The sequence below is a fragment of the Salvelinus namaycush genome, chromosome 34, assembly GCF_016432855.1.
Source record: "Salvelinus namaycush isolate Seneca chromosome 34, SaNama_1.0, whole genome shotgun sequence".
Classification (NCBI taxonomy): Eukaryota; Metazoa; Chordata; class Actinopteri; order Salmoniformes; family Salmonidae; genus Salvelinus; species Salvelinus namaycush.
This window is the reverse complement of record NC_052340.1, coordinates 19,118,077-19,136,576: the sequence shown is the minus strand read 5'-3', so window position 1 is coordinate 19,136,576 and position 18,500 is coordinate 19,118,077. Positions and strand designations below refer to the sequence as shown.

Here is an 18,500-nt window from a genome sequence, read left to right as displayed (position 1 = left end):
TAATCCAGATGTGCAAAGCTCTTAGCTGTAATCGCTGCCAAAGGTGATTCTAACATGTATTGACTCAGGGGTGTGAATACTTACATAAATGAGATATTTCTGTATTTAATTTTCAATAAATTTGCTAACAATTATAAAAACATGTCTTCACTTTGTCATTATGGGGTAATGTGTGTAGATGGGTGAGAAAAACAATCTACAAAATGTGGAATAAGTCAAAGGGTATGAATACTTTCTGAAGGCACTGTACAATTTCTGCTCGAGTAATCTCAGTAACAAATTCTTGATATTGCCCCTTTACCTGCATAAACTTGGCATAGGGCTATTGATTCAGTTTTTGGAGAGACTATACCATAGTAATCACAAAAATGAATAAAACAATGAAATTATTACATTTTTATTTGCACTTGTTTATAAGGAAAGACTCATTATGAAAAAAATATATAAATTAAGGGGTTATTGTTATTAACTATTAATAATAAAATATGACTTCATAAATATGGTGAAATGGCACACTGGGTAAAATGAAAGGCAGGGTCAAAACCATATTAATTACTTGAGTAGAAGTTGCCTCACAAAAATAACTTAATTCAATTATATAGAGCCATTTTTTGTTCATAAGCAAACGTCACATTCAAGTGGTGCACGCGCATGATCGCAGCAAAAAGCCCTGGCAAGATAGCTATACACTGATGTCAGGTCCTTGACAAACTTAGCAGTGAGTGATGACCATGAAAAAACACAAGACTGATGGCTATAGCTATGTTCAACAAGTATATTATTCTTCTGGCTTTATCTAGCTCCATTTGTGATATTTTACCTTGCCTCGATGGCTTGCTAGGTAATCAATCCTCCAATGTTGTAGACGTTAACCATCTGATTACGTGTTTATTAACTTGCACAAGCTGCATTTGATGTTGCATGGGTCAATATAATGATTGAAAATGGTTTGTCAGTGTTTGCCAAAACTCATAATATGAAGTGAAAAACTGGTCAATACCCGACAAGTCTCAAACTTGTTTTGTAAACTTAAGAAATACAGAGCATCTCACTGTTTGAGTTCAGGTTTCCATCAAATTCCAGCTAAAGCATCATGCAACTTGCAAGAGGTCACACATCCAGCAATCGACACCCAGAAGCAAATCAGTTGTCACGAGAGACTATACATCCAGTAGTTGTACGTAGGGCAGGAAAAAATATATTCTGTTCAGTTAAATAATTATCTTCAAATAAACAGAGGCTGGAAATAAGAAGGGATCCATTGGTATTAGAAATAGCGGTCTCTTTAATGAAGGGTTTGCAGTTTGTGTGGCAACGGTGGTGGTAAGATAGTGTATGTATGTAGTCCTATAGTGCTCTGTGTGAAGGTTATTCCAGCCTCTCGTCTCCCTCTTCCACATCCTTCAGACTGAGCACCTCCAGGGAACCTTTACCTTTCGTCTCACAGCGGATCAACTCATCTATCTCCCTGAAGCAGCCTGGGTCCACCAGACATACCTGGAGGATGGAGGGAGGGGGAGAGAAATATATATAGAAAGAGGGGGGAGGGAGATAGTGGTTGTTGTTGCATTACTTGAACTATTTACTACTCATAGCGTATACAATGTATTACATATTCGTTTGTATATGTCTAGATAAGACATAACCATTTTAGTTAGGAGCAGGGGTGTCAAACTCATTCCATGGAGGACCTAGTGTCTACATGTTTTTGTTTTTTCCTTTCAATTAAGACCTAAACAACCAGGCGAGGGGAGCTCTTCACTAATTAGTGACCTCAATTCATCAATCAAGTCCAAGGGAAGAGAGAAAACCTGCAGACACTCAGCCCAGCGTGGAATGAGATTGACACATGCGCTTTAGAGACACACGGTGTAGGACAGTATACACCAGAGGGATCTATCTCTCACCATCTCCAGCTGGTTGTCAAAGTCTTCACTTTCCACCACCTTGAGGAGAGGTTTGAGTTTCTCCTTCAGCCTCTTGCCCTCCTTGGCCGGCAGCACCAGCCTCAGCCTCATGTGGGCCCTCTGGATCTCTATGGAATCCTTCAGCTGCCTGATCACCTCCAAAGCCTAGGAACAAACAAACAGCTGTTAGATTCATTTGCATTAGCATACCAAAGACTGTAATTTGTTGGTGCGTACTAAAAGCCATCCATGTAAGTATTCTGGTTTATGTAGCTAAACAACATACAGGTTCAGAATGTTTGATATGAGAGATCAAACTCTTCACATTTGAAGGGAATAATTGATGGCTAAATCTTGCCACTGCTTGTACACACAGTATGCACAGTGAGTGAGCATTAAAAACAAAGCCGTTCATTAATGTTTCATTGCCAATATTAAAATAAGGAAAATGTCTAGACTCCAGTGTACTGTAGCAACAACACTGTGTCCCAGCTCTACCTGCTGCTTGGTGCTCTTGTTGGCCTTGACAGAGTAGTGGATATCCTTCATGGCCCTCTCTATGAGGTTGACTGTGTATGGTCGCTTGGTCTCTGGGTTCACACACTTCTCCGCCACGATGGTTGCAATGTCTCTGAAACTCGTCTCTAACTGGCTCTGCCTCTCCTTGTCTGAAACCTGGAGTTCTCCTTTAGCTAAAATCTGACCGACAAAGAAAAAGACAAATACAGAATAGGCAAATATCACAGCAATACATAATGTTGAATGAATGTGTGTAATATTAGTTACTGGTGTTTGTATTTGTCAATGTATTTACTTGTTTGCATATCTCTGTCAGGTCATCTGTTCCAAAGGCTTTTGACAGATCATCTTTCTTGGCAACCTGACCCTTGGAAACATTATTGAAAACAGAACTGGTCTGCAACACTTCATCCAGGTCCTTCTCTCTGTGTAATTGGCAAATGGAAATAGCATGGAGATGCATTAAGTGTTTAAATTAAGTTTTGCTATCACTGTCTCTTAATCCTGGTCTTGGGGACCCAAAGGGGTGCACATTTTTGCCCTAGCACTACACACCCGATTCCACTAATTAAAGGTGTGACAATGAGTTGGTTAGTGGAATCAGATGAATAGTGCTAGGGCAAAAATGTGCACCCCTTTGGGTCCCAGGACCTGGATAGAAGCACTGTGCTAAATGCTTTCAATACCTAAAACCAAATATTGTATGAACTCTGACCAGCTACTGGATTTGGTTCTGGGGGAGGTCGATGGGGTGTCCCGTTTTTTTTATTCAAAAGATGCCAGGTGTAGGCGCTTCAAAAGTCCAACGAATCAGTGAAGCAAAACACATGGCACATAAGACTGTTCGTCAGATCCTCATTATTCCACAGCCTCTCGACACTGGGTAAGAATGATGCACGATACAAGGCCAGTGATAGGTCAGGACTCCTCCGAAACAGCACAATTTGTTTATATACATATTTAGTTACATTCGGAGCTCATTATAAATGCATCAAACATACTACCATTAGTCTGACATACTCGTAGTGTTTGATATGTGCCTCGGTGGGTATCAAACAGATCTAGCTAGCTAGCCAAATTCCTTAAAAACACTTACGCTCCAGATCTCCAGCTCATCACTTTATTTTTGTAGCAGGCGATTTCAAATCGTTTTCCTCCCTTTTTCATCCTCACCACCGCCACATTTGTGAGTCGGATCTGGTTTGTTGGTGTAAATATAGACATATTTCTGCTTTACAAAACAGAGTAATCTGTCAGTAAAGCGATAAATTTCTTGCGGCGTTGGTGTGATATGAGTTTCACAACAATTCCGCCGGACTGAAACACATACTAGGTACAAAGGTTCCGACTTTTTGCTGATCTTCTTCGATGAGGTTTAATATGTTGCATTGCCGTCACCTACTACACTGGAGTACAACTCCCTTATACTTCACTTGAAAAATAAATAAACAAATACCCTACCATCTAACTTTACCCTCACAAAAAATACAAAAATAACAGCACCCTACTCCACTATTTACATTTAAGTCATTTAGCAGACGCTCTTATCCAGAGCAACTTACATTTAACCTTTATTTAACTAGGCAAGTCAGTTAAGAACAAATTCTTATTTTTTCAATGACGGCCTAGGAACAGTGGGTTAACTGCCTTGTTCAGGGGCAGAACGACAGATTTGTACCTTGTCAGCTCGGGGATTTGAACTTGCAACCTTTCGGTTACTAGCCCAACGCTCTAACCACTAGGCTACCCTGCCCCCCATTTAAATCTATTTAGTCCTACCTCATGCCAACAACCTGAAAGGATGGGACATCACCACTTAACACACCCTGTAACTCTTCTGATGTCAAGTCTCGCACACTCAAATACTTCTCTGCAGCTGCCACCACAGCTTCAATTTTCTGCGACTTACGTTCTCTCCCTGCAGTACAGTTGATAACCATTGCTATAAATGCTAAACATCTAATTTTACAGAAAGATATCACTTGTTGGCCTATCCCTCTGTACTGGTACAGGTCTACTACTCATACCACTCCTCTCAGGATTTCTCCCCCTTGACCCATATTCCTCTACTTCCTTCACTGCCTCAGCATATGACAACTTCTGCACTACTCTAACCCTGAAAACCTCAACCTGTCTCTCGTACGGGACATTTCTGATCTACAATTAACACACACAGTACCACTACTTTCCCCAATGCTACACATTCCATTGTCTCATGCCCTTCTGCACACTTCTCACACCTAGAAACCTCCCTCCTACACACTGCTGCCACATGCCCATAAGCTTGACACCTGCAACAACGTAATGTATTCGGTACAAAAGCTCGTACAGGAAAACTTATATCCTAACATCAATTTGTCAGGCAAATACTCAACATCAAAACTCAAAAGAACAGACAATGACTCTTCTGTTTCACCACTCTCGCCACCCTGTTTGTGTCGCACCAAACGACAAGCATCACAAACACTGGGAATCTTCCCCTTCAGCTCATCAACTTTTACATTTACTGCTACCCCAGTAATCACGCCTTTCAATGGCGCCCTTTTCTTCTCCTTCTCCCTCTGATCAGCAGAAACAAATAATTATCACAAGACCACTTCTGGTTACCCTCACCGATTCCAAAGTACCCAACTCTGTTTTCATCCACCCTGAAACCACAAATGGATCAGCCAAAATGCAAGGGTCCACTTTTTCAAAAAACTTCACTCCTACTGTCACAGACTTTATTCTGACCCTCGAAGCAAGCCTCGGGCTCCGAAAACTTCACCACACCTACCACCTCCCATACTTCGCACTCATTCACTTCCATTTCTCCTCCTGTCTTCAGCTCACTCTGCTTACACTGTCTACCATTCTTCTTTAACATACCATCTCCTGTTTTCCCGCCATTTTTAAGACTCAAGCTCACCATCTTCCTCCCTTTCTCTCTTAGACCTCCTCTGCCTCTCATTTTCCCTCCATTCCACCTCCATATTCCAAGTGCACGTCTCCTAATGATAATACTGCACTTCTCCTGACATATATCTTGTTCTTGGTTTCTCAAGGGACGCCATTTAACCGGCTGTCACAATCAGCACTAACCCTTCAGGATGTAGCGCACAATAGTGCAACTCACTTATAATGCAGCTGCTTGGTCTTGTTGTTATTCTTTATCAAAAGCTACCGCAACACTTTTCAATTTCAAACAAACGCGCTCTCAGCCTTCCTTCTCCGACGTGCTCCTTCAACGTCCTGTCTCCCTTTGCCCCTCTCTCCTTACCATTTTGGTTATTTTGCGGCTTCACTTCAAGAAATACACTTCCACCATATTCGTAATTGTCTCACATGACCGAAACAAGGTGGTGCGCCCTTTTTGTTGGTGTCTGAAGGAAGCTGTTTTGTAATTGTTGTTCTTCTTTGAGACTACACTCATAAGGTGCATTGCCACCACCTACTGTATGGGGTATTAAAAACTACCCAAAAAACAAAATGTTTTGAATGAACAAATTCATACTAATTACCAAAAACCTAAACACGAGCCAAATTCAAACAAAACAAAAAACAATCTGATTTAAATGTCCCTACACAGGCCTGTTTTGTATATATTTTTTTACATTTACATTTAATACGGTACCATAACGACTGCTACTGTTAAAAATATGATTACTTTTAATGTATTAGACAAACTAGATACTTTGTATAAAATAACGCTTATAAATTAAGGGCGCTTCATAAATTCACTCCGGCTATCTACTCTGATTTCAGAGCACTCGTCTGAGTATGCCAGAGCACAGAATAATTGATGAATTTACAAATGCTCAACACCACTTGAATATGGCCTGTGTCAGTAAACATCAGCAAAACAAGCCTAATTAAATTGTTGCCAGCAGCAGTTAAGTCACCAATGCTCTGGATAACATAAAAACAGCATAATCAGCTCTGCTAGGGCGACTAAAATGGTCAGTGAGGTGTTCTCTCATTTATGTCTGGAAGCAGCTAGCAAGCTAGGCAATGTTAGCTTGGGTGCTTGACTGCCGTTGACTGCACTCTGGCAGTCAAGATTGAATATATGAACACACCCTAAATTGTGTTCATTTTAACAGATTGGATTTTGCCAGCTAATGAGAGAGGCAAACTATCCCAGCGTTGTAAATCTGCTTTAACTCGTGTGACTAGGCTTGCAAAGTTAGTTTCATGGAGGGTAGACAGAGAGTGTGTTATATTCACACCTAAATAGGAAAAGCCAGAGGGCGACAGACGGAAAGGCAGAGCTCCATGGGGCCTTTTGCTTGGCAGCAGGGTTAATTAGAAAACATTCACTTTTCTGAATGTTCAATTTGTAACCTGAGAATGATCCAAATGTGTTTAAAATATGCATTGTTATCAACAGAGTTCACAGGGTTAGTGATATATAATAGTAGATAATCTGCATACAGTGACACTTTGTGCTCTTCACCAGCTCGGTGGAGTCCAGTGAACGATGATGATAATTTTAAGGCCAAGGAAAGTGGTTCTATTGCAACAGCAAAAGGGAGCGGGTCAACCTTGACGGGTCCCTCTGGAGAGGGGGAAGAATTTTGAATGTTGTGAGTTGGTGTGTACGCTAGCCGTAGGAGCAGAATAGAGCAGTCGTATCTATGAGATGAAATTAGACCGAAAACCAAATCTTCTCAAAATCTTAAATAAATAATCTCACTACACCCGGTCGAAAGATCTATTGGCAGTCTATTGCCAGAATTGAGTCCACCAGTTCCTGAAGTTTCAGTTTTCTTTGTTTGACATAATGAGCACTGTAAGAAATTATCTTTCCCTGTAATACAGCTTTGAAAGTCTCCCAAAGAAGAGGGGGAGGTATGATAATTTTTATTCGTTTCAATGAATACATCTATGTTGGTCGAAATAAAGTTACAGAATTCTTTGTAAGATGATAAGGCCCATCTCCAACTCAACAGTTTTTTTTTGCATTCGGAGTAAGAGCTAAGTCCAGAATGTGGGGGGAATGGACCAAAATCACTATCGCAGAATGTTCTGTAGTTTTAACTGAGGGGAGAAGGGCTCTATCTAAAAAAAAAAAAGTAGTCTATGCGCGAGTAGGCTTGATGAACATGAGAAAAGTAAGAGAAATATTTTGTGACAGGGTGGAGGAAGTGCCATAGATCAACACAACCCATTTGAGTCATGAATGTAGTACCAATCTAGTATGGTTGTTAACACGTAGGTGCGTTTCTTGAAGAAATGCGATATCAAAATTCAGGCTGTTCAGATGTGAAAATACTCTGGCGTGCTTAATTTGCCCCCCACAACCGCGAATGTTCCATGTCACAAGACTGACTGGAAGCCCCAAAATACCATCCTCACTTGTTGTTGAGCTAGACATTAATCTTCATAAGAGGTGGTCAAATGAAAAAGAGAGATTGAGAGACGAGCAGCATAAAAAAAATCCCCCCAAAAAGCAGAGGACACGAATCTTTGGAAAATGCAAACATAAACCACCCCCCACCATCCCGAACATTCCAAACATACACAAAAATAAAAATGATAGTACAATACACTTCAACAGAGAAAAAAAGGAAAAATACAAATCCTAACCCTTCATTATGAACAAGACGAGCAGCAGGAATTCTCTCTTACTCAGCATCCATTGATTACTCTACAGGTGAGGTCAAACCGACCTAGGAAATAAGTTACATACGCCTTTGAAATTAAATGTGTCAGTAGGCAAGTGTACAATTTGGGTTTCGTTCCCACTTTAAACAAATATAACCTTCAGCTTCAGTTATTGATAGACGTGAACAGCGATCGGTGGCATTTCAATGACCATAAAATTAACGTAGTCCACTAGGTGTCGCCACAGGGCTGAGTAATGAGAAACACTTGAAATGAACCAGTAGGCTATGAAAAGGATCGCCCCCTGTGTTGGTACATTGTTAAACGTCCTTAGGAGGAAACAATTCAATAAAAGTATACAAATGGATATGTACAATTATGCAAACGAACCGTGGGTCTAAACTCTTCAGCTAGTGCAACAATGAAACAATAGCACAGTTGGATGAGAAGTGATAGTATTAGACTCCAATTTCGATGTGGAGTCAAAGATAAAGTGAATGTAACTGAGGACCGTCTGTGACCAACATCACCAATTATGGCCAACGTCAACCACGGTAGTTCAGAATGTCCATAAAAAAATTGGAGTAAAAAATACAATTAAAAAAACAATATTAATCAAGCAGATCCCAAATAGAAAATGTATATACACAAATATCGGTGGACAGGATCGGTCTCTAACTAGCTAGTAACATCAGTAGCCAAAATGACCTAAAGGCTGCCAAACTGCAATGTAGGCTATAGATTGCCATTAGTGGTGAAGCAAGTTCAAAGAAATCAAAATGCTGCGCTTTTAACAGCGAGGTGACACAGAGATGGGGAGGATAAATCAGCCCAAAGCCGATTTTTTTTTTCTTCTTTTTTTTTGTCTAAGGGGTGGATCAGTTTAATATTGCGGAAAGATTGTTGCTTCCATCAATGTAATTGTCTGCATCATTTCCAATCCCCCATATATTTTTGTGTAAATATATATCCATATACATACACATATGCATACATATACACATATATATACATACACATACCTATATAGACATACATACTTTATTTTAGAATATACCTTTATTATTCCCCACAAACCCTACCACCCTTCCCCCAATTGGAGTAAACTAATAAACACTTAGGCTTCTACCTTCAGTTTATACATCTTATACACATTTTACAGACACAATCTATTTTACAATAGTTATATTTTGTTTGTTTTTAGTCCTTCCTCTATTTTTGATATCCATCCAGTTTGATTTCTATTTGTAACTGTGCTATTTCACAACATTTCTGAACCTATATACATTTTACAGACCCTGTATGTTTTACATTGGTTATCTTGTTATTAGTCCCACCCTTCAGCTCCATTCAACCCTTCCCATCTATCTCTCAACACCATCCATTTTGGATTTCTATTTGCCATATAGTTTTCAACTGTGCTGTGATGCTTGACAAAAGTACTGAACCTTTCTATTCTCATAGCTTCTACAGATTGTAAATTAAAAATAAACATTTTTGCTAAAATACTGATTATATTATTGATTGATTGACTATGGCTTTTCAAATCCCCCAGTATTGCTATCTGCAGTGTTAGTTCTACGCAAATGTTGCAATTCTTCAGCCATTCCTGGACCTGTGACCAAAAACAAGCTACATATGGACAATACCAAAATAAATGATCTAATGACTCTGCCTCCTCACAGCAAAATCTGCAGACCTGGGAAGATTGTACCCCCATATGTATAACATTCTATTGGTTGCAAGAATTTTGTATAGTAATTTAAATTGAAAAATTTGAAGTTTTGAATCCGGCGTTGTTTTGCTTGTCTATTCATAAACCATGTGCCATGGAATGGGTACATCAAAAATCTCTTCCCAACTATTTTGCAATTTATATGGCACAGCTGTCAGTTTTTTGGTCCTTAAATGAAATTGGTACATGTTTTTATTTATCACACTTTTCTTTAACCATTTATGTTCTTTAATACAGGGCCGACATACAAGTTCCTTCCTTTTCCCCCTTCTACTTGCCTCTTCCATTTTTGTGGTAATGCTGCAATTAGTTGGTTGTAATTTTGGGTAGAGCAGACATTTCCACATGTCTGTGTTAACTGCATGTGTGACATAACTCCACCAGTCCTATTTATGATATCATTCACAAAAACTATACCTTTAAAAAAAAAAAGATTTCTTCGAAAAATACGTTTTCTTTAATCAATTAGTATATTTGAGTTTAACCACAATATTTGTTGTATTATTTGTTCTGCAGGTGGATTAAACTGAAATTGCAACCAACTTTCTAAGTCTTGTTAAAAAAATAAAGATATTTTGGAGATTATTTCCTTTTCAAACAACCAAAAGTGAGCAGGTGTAATCTGAATAAGGGTAAAAAAAAATAAGGGCCATTCTTGAACATAGGATGAGCCATTCCTACCAATTTACTAGAGAACCAGTTTGGATTTAAGTATAACTTTTGTATGACTGATGCCTTTGGTGAGAGGCCTAATGCTTTAATTTTTTATAATTTATGCCCTCCGAATTCATATTCGTTATATAAATAGGCCCTTTTAATTTTGTCTGGCTTGCCATTCCAAATAAAATTGAATATTTTTTTTTCATATAATTTAAAAAGCAGGTCACTATGTGTAGGCAAAACCATAAGCAAATAGGTAAACTCTGATATGACTAAAGAGTTAATCAGGGTGATTTTTTTTCCACAAATAGACAGCTATTTTCCTTTCCATGGTAGCAAGATCTTATCTATTTTTGCTAACTTTCTATAAACATTTATTGGAGTGAGATAATTTATTTCTTTTGGGATTTGTATACCGAGTATGTCCACATCTCCGTCAGACAATTTAATTGGTAAACTGCACGGTAATGTAAAATTTGAATTTTTTTGTGATACAATACATGATATAGTGCATTTATCATAATTTGGTTTTCATCCAGAGAGGTTAGCAAAATTATCTAGATCCTCTATGAGGCTATGGAGGGATTCTAATTGTGTTTTTAAAAGAAAACCTGACTCATCAGCATACAATGACACCTTAGTTTTTAAGCCACGGATTTCTAGTCCCTTAATATTATTGTTTGATTGTTCTAATTTTAACAGCTAACATTTCGATGGCAATAATAAATAGATATGCTGATAGTGGAAAACCTTGTTTTACTCCTCTAGATAGTTTAAAACTGTCTGACATGTAGCCATTATTTATTATTTTACACCTAGGGTTGCTATACATAATTTTAACCCATTTTATAAGAGATTCCCCAAAATTGAAATATTCTAGGCATTTATATATAAACTCCAGTCATACTTTATCAATAGCCTTTTCAAAATCAGCTATGAAAACCAGGCCTGGTGTCTCCAATATTTCATAGTATTCTATTGTTTCCAGTACTTGTCTTATATTATCTCCAATGTATCGTCCATGTAAAAAACCTGTCTGATTAGGATGAATAATATCTGACAATACTTTTTTAATTCTATGCGCCAAGCATTTTGCTAGGATTTTTGCATCACAACACTGAAGTGTAAGAGGTCTCCAATTTTTTTAAATGGACTGGATCTTTATATATACCACTTGGGTCCTGTTTCAGTAATAATGATATCAGACCTTCTTGTTGCGTGTCCGATAATCTACCATTTATATAGGAATGGTTGAAACATGCTAATAATGGTCCTCTGAGTATATCAAAAAAAGTTTTGTGTACTTCAACTGGTATGTCATTTAGCCCTAGTTTTCCCAGCCTTAAAGGCTTTAATTGCATCAAGAAGTTCCTCCACTGTAATTTGGCCTTCACATGAGTCTTTCTGTACAGATGTTAATTTTACATTATTATTAGGGGGAAAAAACATACAATTAGTTTCAGTTATTGGAGATGGAGGAGAATGAAACAAAAACATATTCTTAAAGTACTTTACTTCCTCTTTCAAAATATAATTTGGTGAATCATGCGTGACTCCATCATTTGTAACAAGTTTCAACACATTTTTTTTGGTAGCATTTCTATATTGATGATTGAAAAAGAATTTGGTGTATTTTTCCCAATATTCCATCCAGTTCGCTTTATTTTTTATAATATATTACACTGGATCTTTCTTGAATAAGTTCCTCAATTTCTTTTTGTTTTTCCTCTAACTTATTCTGTGCCTCTATGGTACAGTTTTTATTGCTATCTAACTGTACTGTTAGTCCTTCAATTTCCTTTGTTAATATGGACTCTTTTGATCTGAATTGCTTTTGTTTTATAGATGAGTACTGAATTGCATGGCCTCTAAAGGCACATTTAAAAGTGTCCCATACAATAAGGGGATCTGCTGTACCTGCTGCTAGCCCCTGCTAACTGCTTGCTAACCCGGTCTGCTAACTGCTAGCTTGTTAGCATCGGCCTGCTAACTGTCTGAATCGCCAGGTCCCCAGTCAGCCCAACCACTCACTGGACCCATATGTTCACTTGGCTACGCATGCCTCTCTCTAATATCAATATGCCTCATCCATTACTGTCCTGGTTAGTGATTACTGTCTTATTTCACTGTAGAGCCTCTAGCCCTGCTCAATATGCCTTAACCAACCATGTTGTTCCACCTCCTACATATGCGATGACATCACCTGGTTTAAACGTCTCTAGAGACTATATCTCTCTCATCATTACTCAATGCCTAGGTTTACCTCCAATGTACTCACATCCTACCTTACCTTTGTCTGTACACTATGCCTTGAATCTATGCTATCGAGCCCAGAAACCTGCTCCTTTTACTCTCTGTTCCGAACGTGCTAGATGGCCAGTTCGTATAGCATTTAGCCGTACCCTTATCCTACTTCTCCTCAGTTCCTCTGGTGATCTAGAGGTTAATCCAGGTCCTGCAGTGCCTAGCTCCACTCCCACTCCCCAGGTGCTCTCGTTTGTTGACTTCTGTAACCGTAAAAGCCTTGGTTTCATGCATGCATGTTAACATCTTATATGTATATACTGTACTCTATACCATCTACTGCATCTTGCCTATGCCGTTCTGTACCATGACTCATTCATATATCTTTATGTACATATTCTTTATCCCTTTACACTTGTGTGTATAAGGTAGTAGTTGTGGAATTGTTAGGTTAGATTACTCGTTGGTTACTACTGCATTGTCGGAACTAGAAGCACAAGCATTTCGCTACACTCGCATTAACATCTGCTAACCATGTGTATGTGACAAATAAAATTTGATTTGATTTAGAAGCCTACTCCCTAAGTTTGTTTTATTCACTGCTTTAGCACACTCTGCCAACCCGGATGTCTTAGCCGTGTCTGAATCCTGGCTTAGGAAAACCACCAAAAACCCTGAAATCTCCATCGCTAACTATAACATTTTCCGCCAAGATAGAACTGCCAAAGGGGGCGGTGTTGCAATCTACTGCAAAGCTAGCCTGCAGAGTTCTGTATTACTATCTAAGTCTGTACCCAAACAATTCGAGCTTCTACTTCTAAAAATTCACCTTTCCAGAAACAAGTCTCTCACTGTTGCCGCTTGCTATAGACCTCCCTCTGCCCCCAGCTGTGCCCTCGATACCATATGTGAATTGATTGCCCCCCATCTATCTTCTGAGCTCGTGCTACTAGGTAACCTAAACTGGGACATGCTTAACACCCCGGCCATCCTACAATCTAAGCTTGATGCCCTCAATCTCACACAAATTATCAATGAACCTACCAGGTACAACTCCAAATCCGTAAACACGGGCACCCTCATAGATGTCATCCTAACTAACTAACCCTCCAAATACACCTCTGCTGTTTTGAAACAAGATCTCAGTGATCACTGCCTCATTGCCTGCATCCGTAATGGGTCTGCGACCAAACAACCACCTCTCATCACTGTCAAACGCTCCCTAAAACACTTCTGCAAGCAGGCCTTTCTAATCGACCTGGCCGGGGTATCCTGGAATGACATTGACCTCATCCCGTCAGTAGATGATGCCTGGCTATTCTTTAAAAGTGCCTTCCTCACCATCTTAAATAAGCATGCCCCATTCAAAAAATGTAGAACTAGGAATAGATATAGTCCTTGGTTCACTCCAGACCTGTCTGCCCTTGACCAGCACAAAAACATCCTGTGGCGTTCTGCATTAGCATCGAATAGCCCCCGTGATATGCAACTTTTCAGGGAAGTTAGGAACAAATATACACAGGCAGTTAGGAAAGCAAAGGCTAGCTTTTTCAAACAGAAACTTTTTCAAACAGAAAGCCCCCACCATTTCTCCTTCACCCAAATCCAGATAGCTGATGTTCTGAAAGAGCTGCAAAATCTGGACCCCTACAAATCAGTCGGGCTAGACAATCTAGACCCTTTCTTTCTAAAATTATCTGCCGAAATTGTTGCAACCCCTATTACTAGCTTGTTCAACCTCTCTTTCGTATCGTCTGAGATTCCCAAAGATTGGAAAGCTGCCGCAGTCATCCCCCTCTTCAAAGGGGTTGACACTCTAGACCCAAACAGCTACAGACCTATATCTATCCTACCCTGTCTTTCTAAGGTCTTCGAAAGCCAAGTTAACAAACAGATTACCGACCATTTCGAATCCCACCGTACCTTCTCCGCTATGCAATCTGGTTTCAGAGCTGGTCATGGGTGCACCTCAGCCACGCTCAAGGTCCTAAATGACATCATAACCGCCATCGATAGACATTACTGCACAGCCGTATTCATCGACCTGGCCAAGGCTTTTGACTCTGTCAATCACCACATTCTTATTGGCAGACTCGACAGCCTTGGTTTCTCAAATGATTGCCTCGCCTGGTTTACCAACTACTTCTCTGATAGAGTTCAGTGTGTCAAATCGGAGGGCCTGTTGTCCGGACCTCTGGCAGTCTCTATGGGGGTACCACAGGGTTCAATCCTCGGGCCGACTCTCTTCTCTGTATACATCAATGATGTTGCTTTTGCTGCTGGTGATTCTCTGATACACCTCTACGCAGACGACACCATTCTGTATACTTCTGGCCCCTCTTTGGACACTGTGTTAATAACTAACCTCCAGACGAGCTTCAATGCCATACAACTCTCCTTCCGTGGCCTCCAACTGCTCTTAAACGCAAGTAAAACTAAATGCATGCTATTCAACCGATCACTGCCCGCACCTGCTCGCCCGTCCAGCATCACTACTCTGGACAGCTCTAACTTAGAATACGTGGATAACTACAAATACCTAGGTGTCTGGTTAGACTGTAAACTCTCCTTCCAGACTCACATTAAGCATCTCCAATCCAAACTTAAATCTAGAATCGGCTTCCTATATCGCAACAAAGCATCCTTCACTCATGCTGCCAAACATACCCTCGTAAAACTGACCATCCTACCAATCCTCGACTTCGGTGATGTCATCTATAAAATAGCCTCCAACACTCTACTCAACAAACTGGATGCAGTCTATCACAGTGCCATCCGTTTTGTCACCAAAGCCCCATACACTACCCACCATTGCGACCTATATGCTCTCGTTGGTTGGCCCTTGCTTCATACTCGTCGCCAAACCCACTGGCTACAGGTTATCTACAAATCTCTGCTAGGTAAAGCCCCGCCTTATCTCAGCTCACTGGTCACCATAGCAGCACCTACTCGTAGCACGCGCTCCAGCAGGTATATCTCACTGGTCACCCCCAAAGCCAATTCCTCATTTGGTCGTCTTTCCTTCCAGTTCTCTGCTGCCAATGACTGGAACGAACTGCAAAAATCTCTGAAGCTGGAAACACTTATCTCCCTCACTAGCTTTAAGCACCAGCTGTCAGAGCAGCTCACAGATTACTGCACCTGTACATAGGCCATCTATAATTTAGCCCAAACAACTACCTCATCCACGTACTGTATTTATGTATTTTGCTCCTTTGCACCCCATTATTTCTATTTCTACTTTGCACATTCTTCCACTGCAAATCTACCATTCCAGTGTTTTACTTGCTATATTGTATTTACTTCGCCACCATGGCCTTTTTTGCCTTTACCTCCCTTATCTCACCTCATTTGCTCACATTGTATATAGACTTATTTTTCTACTGTATTATTGACTGTATGTTTTGTTTATTCCATGTGTAACTCTGTGTTGTTGTATGTGTCGAATTGCTATGCTTTATCTTGGCCAGGTCGCAGTTGCAAATGAAATCTTGTTCTCAACTAGCCTACCTGGTTAAATAAAGGTGAAATAAAATAAAAAACCTATGTTATGTCTGAAAAAGTCAGTTATAAATTCTTCTGTCCTAGTTCTAAACAATATATCATCTAGTAGGCTTTGATAAAATTTCCAATATCCTCGCCCACGTGGAAATTCTGTAAGAGTAATATATATGCCAATTATGTGATGAGCCGACCGCATTCTGTCCCCTATCAACACTTTTAAAACTTTTGGTGCCAGAGAGAATGGCATAAGAAAGTAGTCAAGACGACTTGATTAAGCCTCCGCCATGTATATCTCACTAGGTCAGGGTATTTTAGTCTCCATATATCCACTAATTCCAATATATCCATGACATTCATGATTTCCTTAAGTGCCTGAGGGTGATAGTTTGTAGTGTGATTTCCTTTCTGGTCCAGATAGGTATTTTAAGACCGTATTAAAATCTCCCACCATAATAATAGAGTCTAGTGTTGCTTGTAGAGTTGATAAATTCTTATATATATTTTCAAAGAAGCTTGGATCATCATTATTTGGACCGTATAGGTTAATAAGCCATATCTGTTTATTGTCCAATAACATATTTAAAATAATCCATCTACATTGATGATCTGTTTGGACAATTTGCACATTTGGATCAAAATTACTGTTAATTAAAACCATCACCCCTTTTGAATTTCTTTGCCCATGGGAGAAATACATTTTGCCCCCCCCAGTCCTTTTTCCACAAAACTTCATCTAAAAATGTTGAATGAGTTTCCTGTAAACAATAGATATTATATTCCTTCTTTTTTAGCCAGTTAAATACTGATAGTCTTTTCTTATTATCTGCTAAGTCATTACAGTTGTAACTGGCTATGCTTATTTCACCACTTACCATAATGAGACACAACTTTCATTTCTATTTATCAAAATATATGTTTGTAAATGTACCATTAAAAAGTAACATGATGATTGAGTGTCTATATACTGTAGCTGTTCCATGATATTTACATTGCTACTAAGTAAACCTCCAATTGGTCCCCACTATTCCACCCGCTAAAAGCCCTCCTCATCCCGAGATGGGTTGTCATCCCAATGTCCGGCAGACCAACCCCGACCCCCCCGTATCCCATAGCCCTGAAAAGACTGGGATCCATCCTTCAAAAAGAGCACACAGTGCCATTTACAGAACAGAATGCCAAATGCATTTCCATCACCCTCACCTTGATTTGTATTATATATATATATAGCAATAAAAAAAATAGAATAAAAAATAAAAAATATATATATTTTAAAAATCCTGTTTATTAATTTCCATAATTAGCTATTAATATTTGTAGTGATGTAGGCAATTTAAGCAAAACATTTGACCTTTCACCAGTCTCGTCATTACCAAATCTACATTATTGCAAGCAATTATTATATTATCAAACGATTATTGTGAATCATCCTATATTGTCCCTAACATCTTTTACTCCTTCGCAACAGTTGTGGGATACGCACACACACTCATACACACTCAACCCCTTTCCCCCACAACAACCATAGACTCAGATTCTCAACAGTTGCACCATCCCAGAGTCCAACTCAAGAAAGGTCTTGATTTACGAATGCATATACATTTGCAGCTGTATGAGACGACCTGCAAGACTGTGTAGAAAGAATGGACAGAAATGGACAGATTTTATTCAACATTGCCACGTCCTAGATGATGGAGGTCAAATGTACACCTTTTCCCTGAAAACACCCACAACACGGTCCCCCGTATTGACCATATTCCCAAGCATCTCCATGTAGTCAGACTTTTGATTTTGTGCCACCAGGGCCACATCCCAAAGCAGATTACCTTCTTGTACAGAGTGGACTTGATATCGTTGAATGTGGCCCGTTTCTTCGCCAGGCTAGAACTGAAATCCTGGTAGAACTTGAACTTGTGGCCTTGGGAAGTGATGTCTCCATGTTCCCTTGCCAGGAAGAGCTCCTTCTCCTTATATCGATGGAACCGCATTATGATGGGACGCAGTTGGCCGCCTGGGCGAGGTTTCGGTGCAGGGAGATTGGGAAAAACCTCATGGCACAAAACTTACTTGAACAGAATCCTCATGCAGTCCAATCACGCGGATATTCTGGCATTTTGAACGTGAAATCAAATCTTCCACTCGTAGCTGCAGAGTCTTGTTGGCGGCGGCCACATTGTCAAGTCTGGTTTCCAGCTTAGTAAGTTGGTCGGTGTGGCCCGGCCTCGAATTCAGCCAGTGTGGTAGTGTGAGTTGCTACAGAAGACCGGATGGTTTCCATGGTTGCCTGAATTGTAGCCAGTGCAGCCGCCAGTGAGTTATTCAGCAATTCGGTGAGTTCTGCTGCCAAA

General features: G+C 39.8%; 1 protein-coding gene across 1 annotated transcript; it reads right to left on the bottom strand.

The window, feature by feature from the left end:
- Window positions 1-381: 381 nt before the first annotated feature.
- On the bottom strand, window positions 382-3,732 carry LOC120028566 (ribosome maturation protein SBDS-like). The gene is made up of 5 exons (XM_038973760.1): window positions 3,523-3,732; window positions 2,722-2,851; window positions 2,406-2,606; window positions 1,908-2,072; window positions 382-1,497 (listed from the first exon to the last, which is right to left on the bottom strand). The coding sequence occupies exons 1-5, from the start codon at window positions 3,648-3,650 to the stop codon at window positions 1,369-1,371; spliced, it is 753 nt and encodes a 250-aa protein (XP_038829688.1). The 5' UTR covers window positions 3,651-3,732; the 3' UTR covers window positions 382-1,368.
- Window positions 3,733-18,500: the final 14,768 nt, after the last annotated feature.